At 40.3% G+C, this 18444-nt stretch overlaps 1 protein-coding gene across 4 annotated transcripts in view; it reads left to right on the forward strand.

Moving 5' to 3' along the window:
• Positions 1-3761: 3761 nt before the first annotated feature.
• chd1 (chromodomain helicase DNA binding protein 1) overlaps positions 3762-18444 on the forward strand; it is a 30545-nt gene continuing 15862 nt past the window's right edge. Inside the window, exons 1-19 of one of the 4 annotated variants that reach the window (XM_058057252.2) lie at positions 3763-3976; positions 4139-4193; positions 5709-5827; positions 6195-6402; positions 7217-7324; positions 7395-7576; positions 8909-9180; positions 9323-9548; positions 9656-9756; positions 10280-10458; positions 10607-10731; positions 10799-11015; positions 11233-11322; positions 13539-13729; positions 14200-14388; positions 15802-15964; positions 16570-16722; positions 16921-16992; positions 17081-17230. In XM_058057252.2, coding sequence (XP_057913235.2) covers positions 5775-5827; positions 6195-6402; positions 7217-7324; positions 7395-7576; positions 8909-9180; positions 9323-9548; positions 9656-9756; positions 10280-10458; positions 10607-10731; positions 10799-11015; positions 11233-11322; positions 13539-13729; positions 14200-14388; positions 15802-15964; positions 16570-16722; positions 16921-16992; positions 17081-17230 — 2679 coding nt within the window. In that variant the 5' untranslated portion in view covers positions 3763-3976; positions 4139-4193; positions 5709-5774. Of the gene's footprint in view, positions 4194-4697; positions 5329-5708; positions 5828-6194; positions 6403-7216; positions 7325-7394; positions 7577-8908; positions 9181-9322; positions 9549-9655; positions 9757-10279; positions 10459-10606; positions 10732-10798; positions 11016-11232; positions 11323-13538; positions 13730-14199; positions 14389-15801; positions 15965-16569; positions 16723-16920; positions 16993-17080; positions 17231-18444 lie in introns of those variants that run through there. The other 3 variants (XM_058057255.2, XM_058057253.2, XM_058057254.2) reach the window with 3 other exon arrangements.

The following is an 18444-nucleotide window of genomic DNA, read 5'->3' on the forward strand; positions in this document are numbered from 1 at the left end:
TGACTTGTAACTGTTAAAAGACACTCCATTTGAGATCAGTGAGTCATTTATGATGGATGCCGTCCCACCTCCTCTTCTACCCTCTCTAGTAGAATATAAAAAATTAAAGTTTGGTGGGCAGGCCTCGGTGAGAACAACAGATACATCAGTGCCCAGCCATGTCTCAGTCAAAAGAAGACAGTAACTTATTATCTAAAATCACATCATTCATTAAAAAAGTTCTATTTAAAAGAGAGCAAACATTAAAAAGTGCCACATTGATGGTGAACAGGTTGCTTGTTGATCATGGAGGTGGGGTATGGGTGTCTATTGAGTGGTCGATGGTCATGAGGGTTCACAGAATGATTATGGCGGTGTCTGATGTGTTGATGCAGTGCAATGATTACCGGAATGGAAGAGGTGTTGGTGTAAATTTGAGGTCCAAGTCCGGTATTGTGTGTATGGTGGTCAGAGGTGGAACTGAGTGGATAGGAGCATGGACCTGGGGGACATCAATCAGTGTGGGACAGAACAACAGGTGTGGGTTTGGGGATGATACCATGCTGAACGCCATATGCCAGGTTGGCTGAGAGCATGCGGGCACCTGCCCTGTTAAGATGGAGCCCGTCAGGCCCAAAGAGGTGTCGTCTCTCCCAGAAAACATCAAAGTTGTTGATGAAGCCGAAGTGGTGGGAGTTACAGGCAGAGGAGAGCCAGATGTCGGTGGCTCCGGGGGAACGACCAAGTTAACGCCTCCCTCATACGGACGTGCCTCACAATGGAGTCCCCGATGACCAGGGTTGTGGGGGCGGCCGCTCGGTCTTCAGGGTAGCAAGCCAGCTCAGCCACCCCACCACCCAAACCAGCCCCGTGTGATCCCTCGCCAGGTGGGAAGAGCGGGACGAGTGGCGGCGCACCGCGTCCCTCACGAGCTGCTTGCGCTGAATTGAGGAATTGAGAATTCAGTAATCCCTCATTTATCGCAGGTAATTGATGCCAGGCCCAACCATGATAAGTGAATTTTAATTAATTAATTAATTAATTAATTCAACTGAATATTTTTTAGGTAGAGCACAGAAAGCATAAAGCAAAGAAAACCTGTGCAATTTGTACCATTACTAGAGCCCTCTATACATGAAATAACACCCCTATATCACATTTATGCTCACATTACCCAATATAGTGGACATGATATGACAAGGTATAAATAAGACTTGTGCTCATGTGTGTTTCAATAAATGAATTCAGGACGTCTGGACAGGAAGTGGCGTTGTGGGGATTCAGAGTTGACTTTTAGCTGGAGTACGGCCACAACAGTAGCCATTGTTATGATGATGTCTATGTTATTATGGTGCCTATTGTGAGGTAAATAATGATAAAATAATAAAAGTCTGCCATTATTATTAGTGACACCCAGTGGCCAGTGTAGACTATAGTTCATTAACGTCTCATATTGCCTTAAACTGTATTTGTATTTTAGTTCATTTAGAACATTTTTATTTTTTGAAAATGATAAATTAAGGCCAAGAATGTAAAAAAAGGCCTCAATATTACAAGATGTGGCATTAAAGAGAGAGACAAATTTCGCATATTGGGAATGAATACCATTATTACTACACTGGGAACCCAGATAAACCTTTATCTTTACATACACATTCACTGATATACATTTTGGCTAGTAATTTCAAACATTATGTAACATATTTATGTAACGCTGGAGCAGTTCACAGTCAATATTTATCTAATAACATGACAAAAGCATCAAAACTCACCAGCATATGCTCCTTTCAGGCTGTAAACCACTTGTAGCGCTTGCATCTGGAACTGCCAAACAAACCTTCTTATGGGCTGAGACAAGCTAGCCAATTTCAGGTTTGGCCAGAGTCTCTTTACGGTTTTCCTTATGGTCTCACTTTTCTGGAAATGACTGTTGTGAAAATGGATTTAAAAAAATGTCACACGCCAAGTCAGGTTCTTCTCCTCGCTCAGCTGTAGTGTAGCTGTTATTGGGATCTCACAAGATTAAAACGTGATTATATTTCTCATTAGGAGAAAAGCTGTCCTGCTACTCTGAACAATAATGCATGTAATATGGTGTACATAAGGCATATTACCAGGATCTGAACCGAGTGTTATGTGCTTTGCACATACTATAAACCTTGCAATCCAAGCATTAGTCGTTAGCTCAGCTGGGGGAGACATGAGATATTTTTTTTCATTGGCTTTAAACAACTACTGTGGTGTTCAGGTCCCGGTAATTCCTGTAGTAATTCCACATTTGATCAAACTTACTTAAGATTTGTCAGATCAAAACACGATGGCTGCGTAAGACTTCAAAACAATACTCTATTAGTGTTTATTACTTCCTAATTCACCACTCTTTATAATATATATTCATATGTGTCTTTACATAACTAAACATGAACCTAAATGGTTAGTAGTAGCACCTAACACTGCTGTCATTAGCGGTATTTTAACATTTAGCATTTTTAGTTTTTGCCTCAATTTTTGGAAAGATGTTCAACAGTTAAAAGCATGGTGCAGGTCATGCATGAAAAGTTGCATAACATTTTAAAACCTGCATTGTTTGTTACTCAGTATATAAGAATAGAATATAAACTATGTCCAAGTCTGTTTCTTAAAAGTAATGTTAAAATATCGTCTCATCTTGTGAAGCCAATATTGCATATCATCTTGTGAGCTGAGTGCATCGTGACACCCGTACTGAAAATGCTGACGTTATTGAGGCGAATCTGAAATAATAAAAAATAAAGCAACAGCCCCATTGCTAATATGGCCAGCACTCCAGGTTCTGAAGGCCTTAAACATATTAGATTTGTTTATTTGTAGAAGACAATGCAATTTCATAAAACTCATGCTAATGCATGAGTTAAAAAAACAGAATTAGCCAATTGGGCCGTGATGTTAAAAAGGCAGCAAAATTCAGTACAATAAGACAAAACATTAAAACAAACACAAAATATGTGTGGACATCAGAAAAAATATTAAAAAGATCACATAGAAAAATGAAAGTGCAACAATAAAACAAGTCATAAAAGAAATATAATACAAAAAAAAACACATCAGGTGCAGGGTCATCAGAACCTTTGTTGGTCTTGCTAAAAAAACATACCAACTCCTGCAGCCACGTTGTAACCCGACTCATTACTTTTGATTACTACTGATTTTGGCTGTGACGATGCCACCATGACATAGGGCAAATAGTAAATAATAATGGGCCTAAGATTGATCTGTGAGGAATCCCTGTTGACAGCTGTAGTGGCTCTGATCTACAGTTGTCAATACAAACAATCAGATGACGATTACCTAAATATTATGCAATCCATTTCACAGCAGCATTGGAGAAATTAACATGTTCTCTGTAGAGAGAACCTTTTGATTTGTGGTATCAAAGGTTTTCTTGAGATCCAGAAATACCGCCACTACTTTACCACTCTGGTCCAGAACAGAGTTTACTTTTTCAAAAACTTGAATTGCATGATATCTAAATGGTAAAGAATTTGATGAGATTACATTGACAGATGACATCTGATTGGACAAAAAAATGTAAAAAACACATAAAGACAGCTGTGAAATGATGAATCTACTAAATATTTTAAGTGTAAGTTATAATTGCAGGTCAGTGCTTCTGATAGTGTTTTGGCTAGCAGAGAAAGCTATGCTGGCTTTGGCGGCACACCACTGTTAAACCAAAGAAGAAGAAGAACGATATGATGATGGCAAGCCGCCATTAAACATAAGAAAAAGAATAAGAAGAGTCGTAGAAGGAGACGGAATAGATAGGTGGACGGTGAGCGGGTCCTCCGCGGTGAACAGCACAGTGGTGACGTCACGTGCGGGGTTTCCTTGTGGAGTGAATCTACGGCGTCATGGCGGAGACCGGTGGCTGTCCGAACATCCTGGAATGAAATGCCCGCTTTCCTATATCTCGCTTGAGCAGCCAACACGGGTTTTCGTCGTACAACTCGTCGTAAAGGTTTTTTCTTTAACATTTTTAAGTTGGGAGAACGTCGACACAAAGCTTGACTCCATTGGGTCATTTGAGGCTGATCTCCCGAACTGGGAGATAGCTGGCTAGCTAACGCAAGATAGCATTAGCTAGCCGTAGCCGTCCTCACACATTGTTGTTTTTTTAAAGGCAGAAAGTCTGGATTAACACAGATTAAGAGCAACATTTAATCGGAGGAACCAAGGTAACGCCATGCAACAATAAAGTGTGCTATTGTGTATCCAAATATAAGATTACATGTTGGTGTGCTAAAAGCCGCGAGAAGTGAGCGTCGGATGAAAACAAGATGGAGATGAAGTTGGCTCATTTGTATATGTGCGCTTTCTAATCAGTCATTTGGAACGTTGTGTCGGATGTTTTTATTTGCATAGCCCCACGCTTGCTGTTTGAATGTTAGATGCTGTGGGACCGCGAAGAAATAGCACGAGTCTCGCGGAAGCGCAAAGTTTGGTCATTCTATTAGCTTCCGTGCTAGCCGCGTGCTCAATTGCGTTAGCCGACGACTTTCCTTGACAACCAGCTAATTGTTGTGCTAGCATCCCACCGCATCCGAATGTTTACTCCAACATGCAGGCTTTCACACGCGCTCGGGAAACTCTCGAAGCACTCCATGCAACATATTTCAACTATGTTGCACGTCTTTATCGCATTCTCAGCAATGTTATATATTTCGGTGTAACGCTATCGATAGCAGCGTTTGTCCAGCTAACGAGCGCTTTATGATTTCGTACACAGTACATGTAGTTTATGTATTCACACTTCAAGTGGTGCTGTGTTCGCCTTACGAATGAGGAGAGTTGCTTGGTTTGATTAGCAGCGTCTGCGTGCACAACTTCCCCCGCCAACAGCCAACGCTGGCTATTAGCAGGCTAGCTAAAAGGAAAACTCTTCCATCACCGGATGTTTTAACAGATGCCAAAACCGACAGAAGCCCGCTTACAGCTGCGGCTGTGTTGACTGGAAGTTTATGTCGTAGTGGAGTGAAATACAAGTGTTCATTCTTACGTGGGGGGCTGTTGACGCTGTTGTGGTGCAGGCCCGATAGGCCCCAGTCGGCAGGGCCGAATGGCTTACACTGCCTGTGGCTAACATCCATACATCCATCTGTCACTTCTACTTTCATTCATGCTAACCGAGCGTGATTCACATTTTATTTTATATTGATACTTGTTATTTTATTCATTTACTTAATGGATTATTTTTAGAAATGCATTTATGGGGGGAAAAAACCCAAAGCATATGTCAATATATTCCCAAAAGACTCAAGTTAGGATGAAGCGTCTTAATCACAATCAAAGGCAAAAACTGCTGCTAACAAGGTGTGTGTTAAAATGTGTACTTCACCTGTGTTGAGCACCTATTGTGCAAGTTTCAGCTTGAACACTTTTTTTTATTTTTACCAGGGGTGTCCAAGTGGCAGCTTAGGGGCCATTTGTAGCATGCCACTTATGTTTAATTGCACACATAAGCAGACATCATTGTCAAGGAGATGCACCAATTTGCTTTTTCGACTCCAACACAAAGCAAAGCTGTGGATAGCATGTACTGACATTCTTTGTATTGCTTTAAGCATCTTTATTATATATAAATTGACAGAAGCCGTTTTGGACACCGCTGATTTTGTTGAAAAAGATGGTAGTCAAATAACACGCATAAAAGCTGTGTGTTTGATTGTGTATATGTTGATTTTCCATTGCAGCTTGAGGACGTTGCAATATATACACATTGAGGCGTTTGGGGGCACGTCTCCCTTTTAGACGTCAGAATGGCAGGACGTAGCGAGGATGAAAGTGTCAGCAACAGCAGTGGAGAATCAAGGTATGCCATATTTTACTTACTGGACAATGTCAGATCAGTGTTTTACAGTATTGGTACATGTAATTAGTTGCTATTTTGTATAGCACCAGACTACAACAGAATAGGTAATAACGCTGTTCACATGGAACAGGTCACATGTCTACACCTTGTTCTTTAATTAAAGAAACTAAATAGTCTTATCTTATTAATATGACAGCTCTTCCACCTTTCTGTACACATACATCAAATGGTACATCATTATTTTGACTTTGTGAATTATTTTGCTTTCTATTCTGAACATTTGTGAAATGAAACTTTCACATTCACATTTACACCAGCTATTGTTGCACAACATTAACATGCTTTTTTTCTTTCCCAAATACAACAGCAATTCTGATGATGAATCTGGTTCTGGATCCAGATCCGCATCTAGATCTGGTTCAGGGTCCAGTTCCAGCTCCTCCAGCAGCAGCAGCCAGTCAGGAAGCAGTGACTCGGGAAGTGGCTCAGACTCTGGCAGCCAGTCTGATTCTGAGACGGAAAAATCAAAGGAGAAGATTGAACCTCCAAATAAGTCAAACATTGATGGTGCTGATGTAAGCATTGATATTTCTTTTGACATTTTATATGGTGTGTTTGATAGTTGTGGCATCGTTTTCATAAAGTTACACTTGGGGCTGTATAAAATACAATCTTGATCACACTAATGTATTGCAATTTGTAAATGAGGATGTATTTTCCCCTTTGTTTTAACGAGCTGCATTGCAAAAATATGCTGTCGTTTTATGTTGTTGGCTGTGGCGAGTTGGCTACACTGTCCTATCCCAGGAAGCCTGGGCCCCCATGAAAAAAAATCACAATGGGCCCAAATTGCTTCATGTTAAATTCATAAATCAAGAGTGCTGGTGCACCTTAAAGAAAAATTGCACTTTTGGGGGACTTCTGCCCATCATCCACACACATCTTTCTCTTTTCTGTGCATTCTAAAGATATTAAAAGGGACAGCTCATTAATGAACGTACAGGGACACACCTATTCCGCCTATTAAAACACCTTCTTCAACCTAACAATGTTAAGAACAATGGCACTATCGTGGCAGGTCACATTATGTCAATGGAACATTTTTGGTGGTTTGTGGAGATGATTTTCAGAAGGCTTTATAGGTGGAATAAGTGCATCCCATTTTGTGCATTCTTAGCCGTCTCTGTTTATATCTTTAGAATGAATGCACAGAAAAAAGAAAGTATGTCTTTTTGTCTCAGAAAAAGTGCTATATTCTTTTAAAAAGGCAGCCCTGTAATGGCTTGGCTTGTGACACTTTATTGGAGGGCTGCTAATGCTACACAGGTCTGTTCGGTGATTTGAAACACATATTTCTGTTTGACTTTATGCTTCACTGACTCAATGCAGTTTTGGAAGTCCAATCCAAGTATTCTCGCAGTACAACGGTCTGCAATGCTCAGGAAACAACAGCAACAACAGCAGCGACAAAGCTCCTCCAATAGCGGATCTGATGAGGTAACAGTCACTACTGTTTGCCATGCTCTCTAACGGTTCACAACTGTTGATTGTTATTCATTTATTCCAGGACTCATCAAGCAGTGACGAATCTGACTCGTCAAGTGGATCCAAAAGGAGAAGAAATTCTGGCTCTTCCGACTCTGGATCAGGCAGTGGATCTGGATCAGACTCGTCTGCAGAGAACAGTGATGAAACGGCGTCAGACTATGAGCCCTGTCACACAATCAAAAGTCGAAAGCCACCCACCAAGTAAGTGGATTTTTGTCACCTCTGACGGGTAACCCTGGGCTCACACTAGATCAGTAGCGCCAGTGCTCCTGATTCGATCCGTCTCCGGTACGCACTGCTTTGAGTGTCCGCTCTGCCTGCGGAAAGTGCGCTTGCGAGAGCAGATGTTCATGCAACAACTGGAAGTTCTTAACAATAGTCATATTTGCCTGCACAGCCGAGGTGTCGTAGATTTTTTTTTTGGGTGCTGTGAAATAATGTATATTACAGATTGCACGACTTGCAATTATTGCTTCATCACATGAGAATTCACACATATGTAATTGTCCACGCTGATTGTCGGTGATGAATAAAGAGACCCAGTGAGCTCAAACGTCCAGTTTGTATAGTCAGTTTCACTTCATACCATGAGTAAGTACAAAAACGTATCCGTTTTTATGTTTATTATTATTATTAAATTGACCAGAGTGCTGTCTATAGTATGTGCCCTGTGATTGGCTGGCGACCAGTCCAGGCTGTACTCCGCCTCTCGCCCAAAGACAGCTGGGATAGGCTCCAGCACCCCTGCGACCCTCGTGCCCCCTGCTCTGGTGTCTGTGACGTGCGGCACCCGGGCGAAAGAAAAAGTTAGAACCTGAATGGACTTTTTCCGTTTGGCCGTACGGCTAATGCGGATGGAGCAGCACCGCACAGAGATGGTGTGAGCCTACAACAGGCATTTCAATCTTACGAAACGATTTTGGAGGCCGCAATAGATCCAGTGTGAAGCCTAGTTTACACTTGCACGCATTTTGTCCTGACAGTCACACATAATTTTGTGCGGCAACAAACACATTTTGTAAAAATGTAAAAATTATTTGCAAGTTTAACAGAAAAGTAATTTGAATACTTCTTGAATAAAATTCTAACTACCTAATGAATTCAGGAATATGAAATGAAATAAAATTCACAACAAATTGTCAATACAGGAATGTGGGGAAAAATGATTTGACAGTACCTTAAATGCATCCATTCTGCATTATTGGTGCAGAAATGTATAATTGATAGACCATTGTGGCAACGTTAGACTAGCGCTACAACGGTGTTAAACAGATTTTGGGAAAAGTACATTCGGTTAGGGTCCGTTTCAATTAGAGTTGGTCCTTCTGGAATGAATTGATGACGCTAACCCACTGTAGAAGAAAATAGAACATTTGTATGGAGCTGGAAGCAGTTGGACATTAGAGATTTCCCAGTGAACAATGAAATAACTTTGATGTATTTTGTTGTAATGTCTAATCTAATATAGTCCATAATGGGTGCTCATGCCATGTGGAAGCTAGGGGCTGAATTAACATTGCCACCTCTTGTCAGGGTTAATTTTCGTAATGGCAAGAGCAGCTCCCAAAACAAGAAGAGCCAGAAATGTTCGTCTTCAGAGGATGAGGATGACAGTTGTAAAAAGGCAGTCTCTGCTGGACCACGGCGGCAGGCCACAGTCAACATCAGCTACAAGGAGGATGAAGAACTGAAAACGGACTCGGATGACCTGGTGGAGGTTCTTGGGGAAGATGTCCCACAGCCCGAAGAAGATGAGTTTGAGACACTGGAGAGAGTGATGGATAGCAGGATTGGGAGGAAAAGGGGTAGGAAACATTCATTATTAATGTAAAAAGTATATGTATCTATCTATATCTATCTATCTATCTCTTTAGGGGAAATATAACATTAAAATGTGTGAGTGGCTAAATCAAAGGAGTCTTTTATTTTGTTTTCTGTTCCTAACAGCTGTAGGAAGTGTGACTACAGTATATGCTGTAGAAGCTGATGGAGACCCCAATACCAATTTCAACCCCAACAAGGAGTCAGGGGACACCCAATATCTCATTAAGTGGAAGAACTGGGCACACATTCACAACACTTGGGAGACTGAGGAAACCCTTAAGTTGCAAAACGTCAGGGGTATGAAGAAGTTGGACAATTTTAAGAAGAAGGAACAAGAAAAAAAGAAATGGTAATATACGATTTCATCATATTGAGCTCATAAAATGTAATTCTGTGTGTACCCAATCAAGAATGGGGTAGTTGCATGAGCTGTGATGATATGCTTCCCTCCCCCAGGTTAAAGACGGCCTCACCAGAAGATATTGAGTATTTCAGTTGTCAGGAAGAACTCATTGATGACCTGCACTCTCAGTACCAGCTTGTTGAGAGAATCATAGGTGTGCTTTCAACGTTATTTTGTATTTTTTGCAGTTGTCCAATGATGAAACGGTATTTATTTGTTTAGACATCAAAATATAGAAGATCCTTTACAGAAATTATATTTTTGCCATCAGTTAGCAACTTCTTGAAGACTTGGCAACTTTGTGAATAATTTGACCCATCTAGATCCGTCCATTCTTTTTCTCTGCCGCTTATCCTCATTAGGGTCACAGGGGTGCCCATCCCAGCATGCAGCTCTATCTTGTTTGGAAAATGACAAAAAGAAGCCATTGAAGAAAGTTTGTTGTAGTTGTTTTGCTTTTCATGTATTTTTGCTCATATGGCAAAGCCTATTGTGCAAAATGACTGTCATTCTCCCATGCTCTATGCAAACCACCACATCCACATATAGATTGCAGTCTTGTGAGAAAGCTTGAATATCCTATTTAAAAAGTAAACTCATCAAAGTAAGCCTCCCGGGTTGGACAATTTGAGTACCAAGGATTTATTTTCATGACCTCTAAATGTTTTTATTACCAGGTCATTCCAACCAGAAGTCAGCTGCTGGTTACCCAGACTACCTGTGCAAGTGGCAGGGATTGCCATACTCGGAATGTAGCTGGGAAGATGGGGCTCTGATTGCCAAGAAGTTTCAAAAGTGTATTGACGACTACATGAGCAGAAACCAGTCAAAAACCATTCCTTCCAGAGAGTGCAAGGTAACCCCCCCCTCATTGGGTTGTAAATATGCAACACATTGCGACTGTTTGTTTTGGCCTCACATTAAGCCTTCCTGTTTACAAATCATCTGAGCTTAGATGCAGGTTTGACCTTACCTGACCTTTTTTTTTAAAACATATTTTGCAGGTTCTGAAGCAGAGACCAAGATTTGCTCCTATGAAGAAGCAGCCCCATTACATTGGAGGTGATGGACTAGAACTCCGGGACTACCAGTTGGACAGTTTAAACTGGATGGCCCACTCCTGGTGCAAGTAAGACTCATTTCTTTAACTCGTCGAGCCTCACCCTATGCGACAAACTAAGCCTTTTCTTTCATAGAGGTAACAGCTGTATCCTCGCTGACGAGATGGGTTTAGGGAAGACCATCCAGACAATCTCCTTCCTCAACTATCTGTTTAATGAGCACCAGCTATATGGGCCTTTCCTGTTGGTTGTACCACTCTCTACCTTAACGTCGTGGCAGAGAGAGATCCAGCTGTGGGCCCCTCAGATGAATATTGTTGTCTACCTGGGGGACATTCGCAGTCGGAATATGGTAAGATGAAGTCTCCGTACACACACAGACAAGCACACATTGAGGACATTGTCTTAGCTTTGTCTCAAGTACTCTCTTGATAGTAATTGATACATGAATACAGTATCACCCCGCTGTCCTGTTAAAATCCACATGCATGATAAGCTGGCATTTTAAAAAAAAAAATTTATTCACTGTCTTGTTGAATGTGGTCACTCCTTTTTCCTCCATTTACTAGATCAGGACACACGAGTGGATGCACGTCCTTGCCAAGAGGCTGAAATTCAACATCCTGCTCACAACATATGAGATTCTTCTCAAGGACAAGGTTAGAGGCTACCTTCTATTTCACAAGGGTTTTCATACATCGGTCCCGATGAACTAATCAAACCCTTATTGTCTTAGCTTTTAGGGACTTTAATCTTATTTGAAGGGGCGTTGAGTTTAGAGATCGACCGATATGGTTTTTTTTTGGGCGGATACCGATTTTTTTTCCCATCAACCTTAGCCGATGGCTGATTTTGCTTGGGACGATATTTGTGGCCCATAGTGCTTTTGCTCCCTCAATTTACATGAAAAAATGACAATAACAAATATTACAGGTCTCAAGTTTAAACAAATATTTATTGAAATGTTAACACTGAACACAGTAGGATTCAGCTTTCTTGTGCAAAACATTTCTGTCGTAGTTTAAATTTTATCTAGCATCATGTGATGACTGCTCCTCTGCAGAGACGCACACCCCCCGCCTCCACACACAAACACATCACACTGTGTGTGTGTGTGTGTGTGTGCGCGCGCGCGCTCGTGCTCGGAGAGAGCGCACATGCATAACACGACACGCATTTAACCTCAGCCCGGTGTTGGCTGAATGATTCTCCACATTATTATTTATTATTATTATACGGGAGCCAGGCAACAACATTTCGTTGGCAATTTCACTGCTGTGTTGTTGTGCAATGACAATCTAAGAGAAGTCTATCTATCTAAACTCCTACAAACACCATGGGACTGAATTGCCAACGTTGACATTAAAGCGGTGTTGGTAACAGCTGTACATATTAGCCTCCAACTACATCCTAATTCCAACGGTAGGCACTTTTAAAGATGAAGCATTCAGCAGCATTCCTGGTTTTCAGACCCACAAACTAAACTATATTTTCAAGCACGTATATTGCATGCACTTGGCGTTCATGTTTCCTATTTCAAAGCAGGTAGCAAGATTTCAAGTAAGTTTAACTGTTAGAGGCTAATTAAAAGTTGAAAACAGACCCTTGTTGTGATTCACCACTGTTGCAGTGGAGGAGGGGTACCGCGACTCCGGCAACACGAAGCTGCCCGGCGGATGCCGGTCTGTAAATTATGCGGCGGAAAAATACATCGGCGAACCCATGTGCGTATCGCCGATACAGATTCAATAACAAGTCAATAACGCAAATATCGGCCCGATATATTGGCCGGCCGTTGTATCGGTCGATCCTTAGTTGAGTTATCGTTTCAGTCCACATCAGGGCTGGTGTGGGTGGTTTTGGGTTTGACAGCATTCCAGTGAGAAGTTTACACGATGGGGAAGCGGGGATGTGTGATTGTTGTTGTTTGGGAGGATACTACATGCTCTATTTGGCATGTCTGAAAAGCACCTTACCAATTATCCTGCTACTACTATGGTGGCTTAATAAAAAAAAACAAATGTTAAAAAAACATTCAAGTTTATACCTTAATTGTGATCACTGGTTTACTAACCAGTGATCACAATTAATTAACCTTTAAATACTAATTAGTATTTCACATTCAGTTTCAAAGTTTACAGGTAAATAAAAAAAGTTATCATTCAACAATTCACTAATTCAATATGGCAGTATAGATAATGACACATAATTCCTTAGTAGTTGGGCACATATCCTGAGTAGTATTTCAGCAATGGGCACATTGCTGAAACCCAATTAATCCCATTAATCATGAATTAATAGTTTCACAAGCAAGAGTGTAGATAATTCCATAGTGGCAATCAGGAAGTGATGCGGAGCCATCAAGTTACTCTTTTTCTACCTAACTAGCCACAACAATCGAATGCAAGTTTTGATATAGATATAGATGCCTTACCGCTGACTTGGTTTATCCGTAATCAGAATAATAAAGATGAAAGTTGCATTTCCTTGTGTCGCTGCAGACTTCTGTTCAGCACTTGTTTTGCAGCAGAGGTGCAAGAGCGAATCAGGAAGGGAAAGTCAGCTGACTGATATTTGATCATATGACATCTATGAAGTGACGTTCATGATACCGGTGACACACGTGACCGACCCACACTACCGGTCAATCACGATTGATGTAATGGGCACTCCCTGTGATTCCGTCTCCTTTGAGTTTGTTAGGACCTGTGTGTTAATGTCCTTCATACAGTCTGCATAAAAGATGCTGAAATGTTCTGCCATCCTATGTTAGTAAATACCCATTAATTCCCATGTCTGGGATTTGCACCGTAAATAATTGGCATTGTCAGGATAACTAAAAGTTTACCAAAATGTTTTTCTATGTTTGTTGCAGTCTTTTTTGGGAAGTGTTAACTGGGCTTTCATTGGCGTGGATGAGGCACATCGACTGAAAAATGATGACTCTCTCCTCTACAAGACCATGATTGACTTCAAGTCCAATCACAGGCTTCTGATCACAGGAACCCCCCTGCAGAACTCTCTCAAAGAGCTCTGGTCACTCCTGCACTTCATTATGCCAGAAAAGTAGGCGATGCTGTTTAACCTTCCACTTATCCACCTAATACGTGACTATACTTGGAATAATGTCTTTTTAAAAAAAGCACCCCAACTCCACAGGTGCAGAAAGTGGCAAGTATAGCTATTTGTGGACAGCAGGAGGTGCAAAAAGGCTGTCAAAGACATTTTCAGCATTTGTGTTTACCTGAAAAGATTTGACACTTGAATGTTTAACTTAAATGGAGGATGTGGATATCAAGCAAGCAGTTAGAGAGCAGCATATGTCATTAATAAAGTTGCGTATTCAAGAGGTGAAATGCCACATACACTAAAGACACCAACTGGACTTCTGCACATTTCTGGTTCTTGTCTTTTCAAAATGCACCTATTCATTCTTCAAAGCTCTAACTCTATACGAATCCCAGTGGAATTTATGACACTTGCATGTGTGTGGACGGATAATGTAATGAGTCAATGTTATGTTTTGCTGTTTGAAGGTTCCACTCGTGGGAGTTGTTTGAGGAGGAACATGGTAAAGGACGGGATTCTGGCTACACTAGTCTGCACAAAGAACTAGAACCTTTTCTTCTACGCAGAGTAAAGAAGGATGTGGAGAAATCTCTCCCAGCCAAAGTGGAACAGATCCTCAGAGTGGAAATGAGTGCTATACAGAAACAGTATTACAAGTAAGGTTCATAAACGACCTTTGTTCTGGTTCTTCTTGATGATTTATGACACAGTGACGCCATTATTCATCAGACCACATGTCGAAAATGAAAGGCTAAAAGGCCACTTTGATTTTATGTTGTCAAGCAACACATTTAGACATGCTAAGATTTATATATTTCGATATATGTGAAAAAGCATATTAGTATCTCTGCTGTTTTTTTTCCTGCATTTTTCCAAAATGTTTACTTTATTTCCATAGTATTCAAACCCCCCCACCTAATTTTGTGTCTCATTACGTTGAAATGTTTTTTTCTATAATATTTCACCTCTATGCTTCCAAAATGATATGATGGTCTTATGTGATCGTCTTGGTTTATTCTTGTAAAATTGCTACTTTTTCCTTGTTAGAATATTACATTTTTTTTACTTACTTTTTTACTTGATTCTTGTACAGTTATTTCAACTTTCTTACCCTCATAATATTTTGGCATTATTTCCATTTTTCTGCAACCTAATTTTCCCAAAAATGTGACTATTTGCCGTTTTTTGTTTGGTTGTCATTACAGCTTAATTTTTTTTTTAATATTTCAACTTTATGCTACTAAAATGCAATTTTTCCACACTGTAATATATTGTCATTCTTAGAAAAACTACAACTATTTACAACAATATTGGCACTGAAAACACTAAGTGGAAGTATGCAAGTTTGCCAGTAGAGACACTGTTGCTGTATTATGGTTTATTATTATTATTTCTTCCTCCTTGACTCCACCAAAGTATCGTTGACAGTATTTTGGAATTGTTAGTTTCAGGGGAACTGAGCTGAGCCAATGCACTTAAATTATTTGAATAGCTTCTATTAAGTATTATTCCAATAAAAAGGTGTGCATCCTTTTTAAATATGCTAATGCAGAGGTTCCAAAACTTTACCAACTCAGGGCCCACTTGAAAATCTAAAAAAATGTCAGCGGCCCATCTTTGTCCTATAAACAGTACATAGACGAAATGCTACGTCCTCAGAGCACTTAACTTATTATTATTATTATTATTTTTATTAAGATTCAGGATTGAAATGAAAGCAGGGGGATAAAGGAAACCCAAACTTTGAATCTGTGACACAAGACAGAATTAATTCTCATACTTTTCATAACTGCATTCAAGACTGGCATGATGACCAGAGAGCTACGTTCCAATCATAAACTATATAAGGTTCCTAAAATATTGTGACAGGTCAATAACACTCAATCGGTTATTACTTAGGCCTATAAATATTTTTGTATCATGCAATAAATATACTACAATAAAAATAATTAAAACAAATATTTGCAAAAATGGATAATTTTTAATGACCTCTCATGGCCCACCAGGGATTTGCGGTTCACACTTTGGGAATCACTGTGCTAATGTACGTGTCTTGTGTGTGTGCGCAGATGGATCCTCACCAGGAATTACAAGGCTCTGAGTAAAGGTACCAAAGGCAGCACTTCAGGTTTCCTAAACATAATGATGGAGTTGAAGAAGTGCTGTAACCACTGTTACCTCATCAAACCTCCCGAGGACAATGAATTTCTAAACAGAGCTGAAGCATTACAGGTTTGTTTCATTTTTTTCCCCGTTTGCATGTTTGCAGTCATAATGTGTTTGTGCTATGATGATATTACTGTGTGGTATTAAAAAAACCCTAATTATAGCTGTATTATGGAGGACGGGATATTGCACATTTACTTAGCCAGTCTGATGATCTTATATTGAACTTAAATTGATACTCCATTTTGCACTTCCACAACTTTATTCCTCCCCAGTATTTAATCTTTGGTGATTGGCTTCAGTTTATACATTGATTTAGCATCTAAAAATATGGTTTCCCTCTCACAAATCAGTTTTTAGGGTGTATAGGACATATTGGCATGTTTTTTTTTTATTGTGGTTGAACTTTCCATCCCTTAGCACCAGAACACATTTCCAGTAACACAATCTAGTATGAGTCTTATTTATGTCTTAAATGCCTTATTGTCTCCTCTTATGTCTACCATATTGGATAATACGAGTGTAACATCGACTATAGGGATGTTATTTCATGGAGGGATTACTGTATAGGGAAAATAAGTCCTGTTACACTATATCATCTTGATATACCTAATATCACAATTGGGAAGAATCAGACTAATTTGTTTCCAACTTGTGTTCTTTTATTTCAGCAACTCATTCGCAGCAGCGGCAAACTGGTTCTTTTGGATAAGTTGCTTGTACGTTTAAAAGAGCGAGGCCACAGAGTTCTCATCTTCTCCCAGATGGTTCGGATGCTGGATATCCTAGCTGATTACCTGAGAAGTCGACAGTTTCTCTTTCAGGTGTCTGCATACTAGATCAGTAACCATCACATTTCTCATATTAAAGAATTTTGCATAAGTGGGTACAGCCCTCACTTTTAAAGAGACAGTAATATACAATGTACAACTCATTTAGCAGTATACATTTACTGTTAACACACAGACATTATTGTTTACATTGTTCCAGTCATCATTCCCTGAACTTGTCAATGTGTTCAGCGATTAGATGGCTCCATCAAGGGTGAAATGAGGAAGCAGGCTTTGGACCATTTCAATGCAGATGGTTCAGAGGTAAATGTGGTGTTTTGAACACAATGAATGCATTCTCCGAATCCTGTGAGTATATATTCCAATAGAAGTGATCACCCTGTCTCCTCAGGATTTCTGCTTCCTATTATCCACGCGTGCAGGAGGCCTGGGTATCAACCTGGCTTCAGCGGACACGGTTGTCATCTTTGACTCTGATTGGAATCCCCAAAATGATCTGCAAGCCCAGGCCAGAGCCCACAGGATTGGACAAAAGAGACAAGTAAGCCACCTTTGTTTTTGGGAGCGACTGAGAGGCAGTTTGCGTCACTTGCGGTTTTCAGCTGTCAATACTCCGTGGTCCAGATGTAGTCACCCATGCAATTCCTACTGCATATGTAACATTCTTTTTCATTATATTTTTATTTTGTTGACGCAGACAAGAGGCAAACTGCGCTCTTATTTTGAAGAACGGTCGGGGAAGTGTGTTCAGTGTGTGTGGACAATGTGTATTTACAGCTCAGGCGAGCTGCGTTCAAAATAGTGCTGGGTTAAAGGATTATTTTTGTAATCGATTCATCTAGAAACATTTTATGTACCGATTAATCTGATACATTTTTTAATCCGATGTGACTCGAATTAGATTATCTCCCCATAATTTAACCTATATAGCAATGGATGCAAATTTATCTCCATGAATAAAACACACTATTTCATTCCAATATATTTTTATGAACAAGTTCTAAAATGAATTGTATTGAACAATATAACAAAGTGAATCGTATAATAACAAAAATAATGGCTTAAACTTTCTGTTAAAACAGTTGTGCAATTTCAATCAAAATGTAAACATAAAATAACAGCAGCTGTGTGTGTCTGTGTTCCTGCAAGAGCACTTGTGCTGCTCTGCTTTATCGTTCCCTCTTGCTTTCCACCACGACTCTCACGCCGTGTGTGCTCGCGCGCGCGTTTGCTCGGGTGTGTGTTTGAATGGGCACATGTGTGCTCGAGGCTGGTGCACAAGTTGCATGGTGCAGTTTGGATGAATGACGGGGTTAATCATTCCAAACAAGGAAAAAAGTTGAAAACATAGGTGTCTTCTTCACACAAGCAGCATGCTTTTATGGTACGCCATCTCCATTTAAGTATAAAGTACTTCCATGCTTTTGACATCCCATTGCAAGATCTTTTCCTCACCCCTGACTCGCTGCTACTTGATGCCGCGGCCGTCGCCATCTTTTGATTCTGAGTGCATCGACGTGCAGATGACATCGACGCGCAATCCCAGCCCTAGTTCCAAAAACTTCTCATATTTTCTTTCACTCAGCACCTGCACATCATGGGACAGTTTAAAACGTATATTATTCTTCCTTATTATTATTCCTTACATTAAAACTGTAAAATAGATGGTGAAAATATGCTCATTGAGCCTTAGTCGCGCACACACACACAACCTCACAAGCGTACTAAACTAAGCTAACCTCTGCTAGCTTCCAT

Source organism: Doryrhamphus excisus, linkage group LG19, assembly GCF_037039965.1.
Source record: "Doryrhamphus excisus strain RoL-2023G ecotype Guam linkage group LG19, RoL_Dexc_Guam_v1.1, whole genome shotgun sequence".
Taxonomy (NCBI): domain Eukaryota; kingdom Metazoa; phylum Chordata; class Actinopteri; order Syngnathiformes; family Syngnathidae; genus Doryrhamphus; species Doryrhamphus excisus.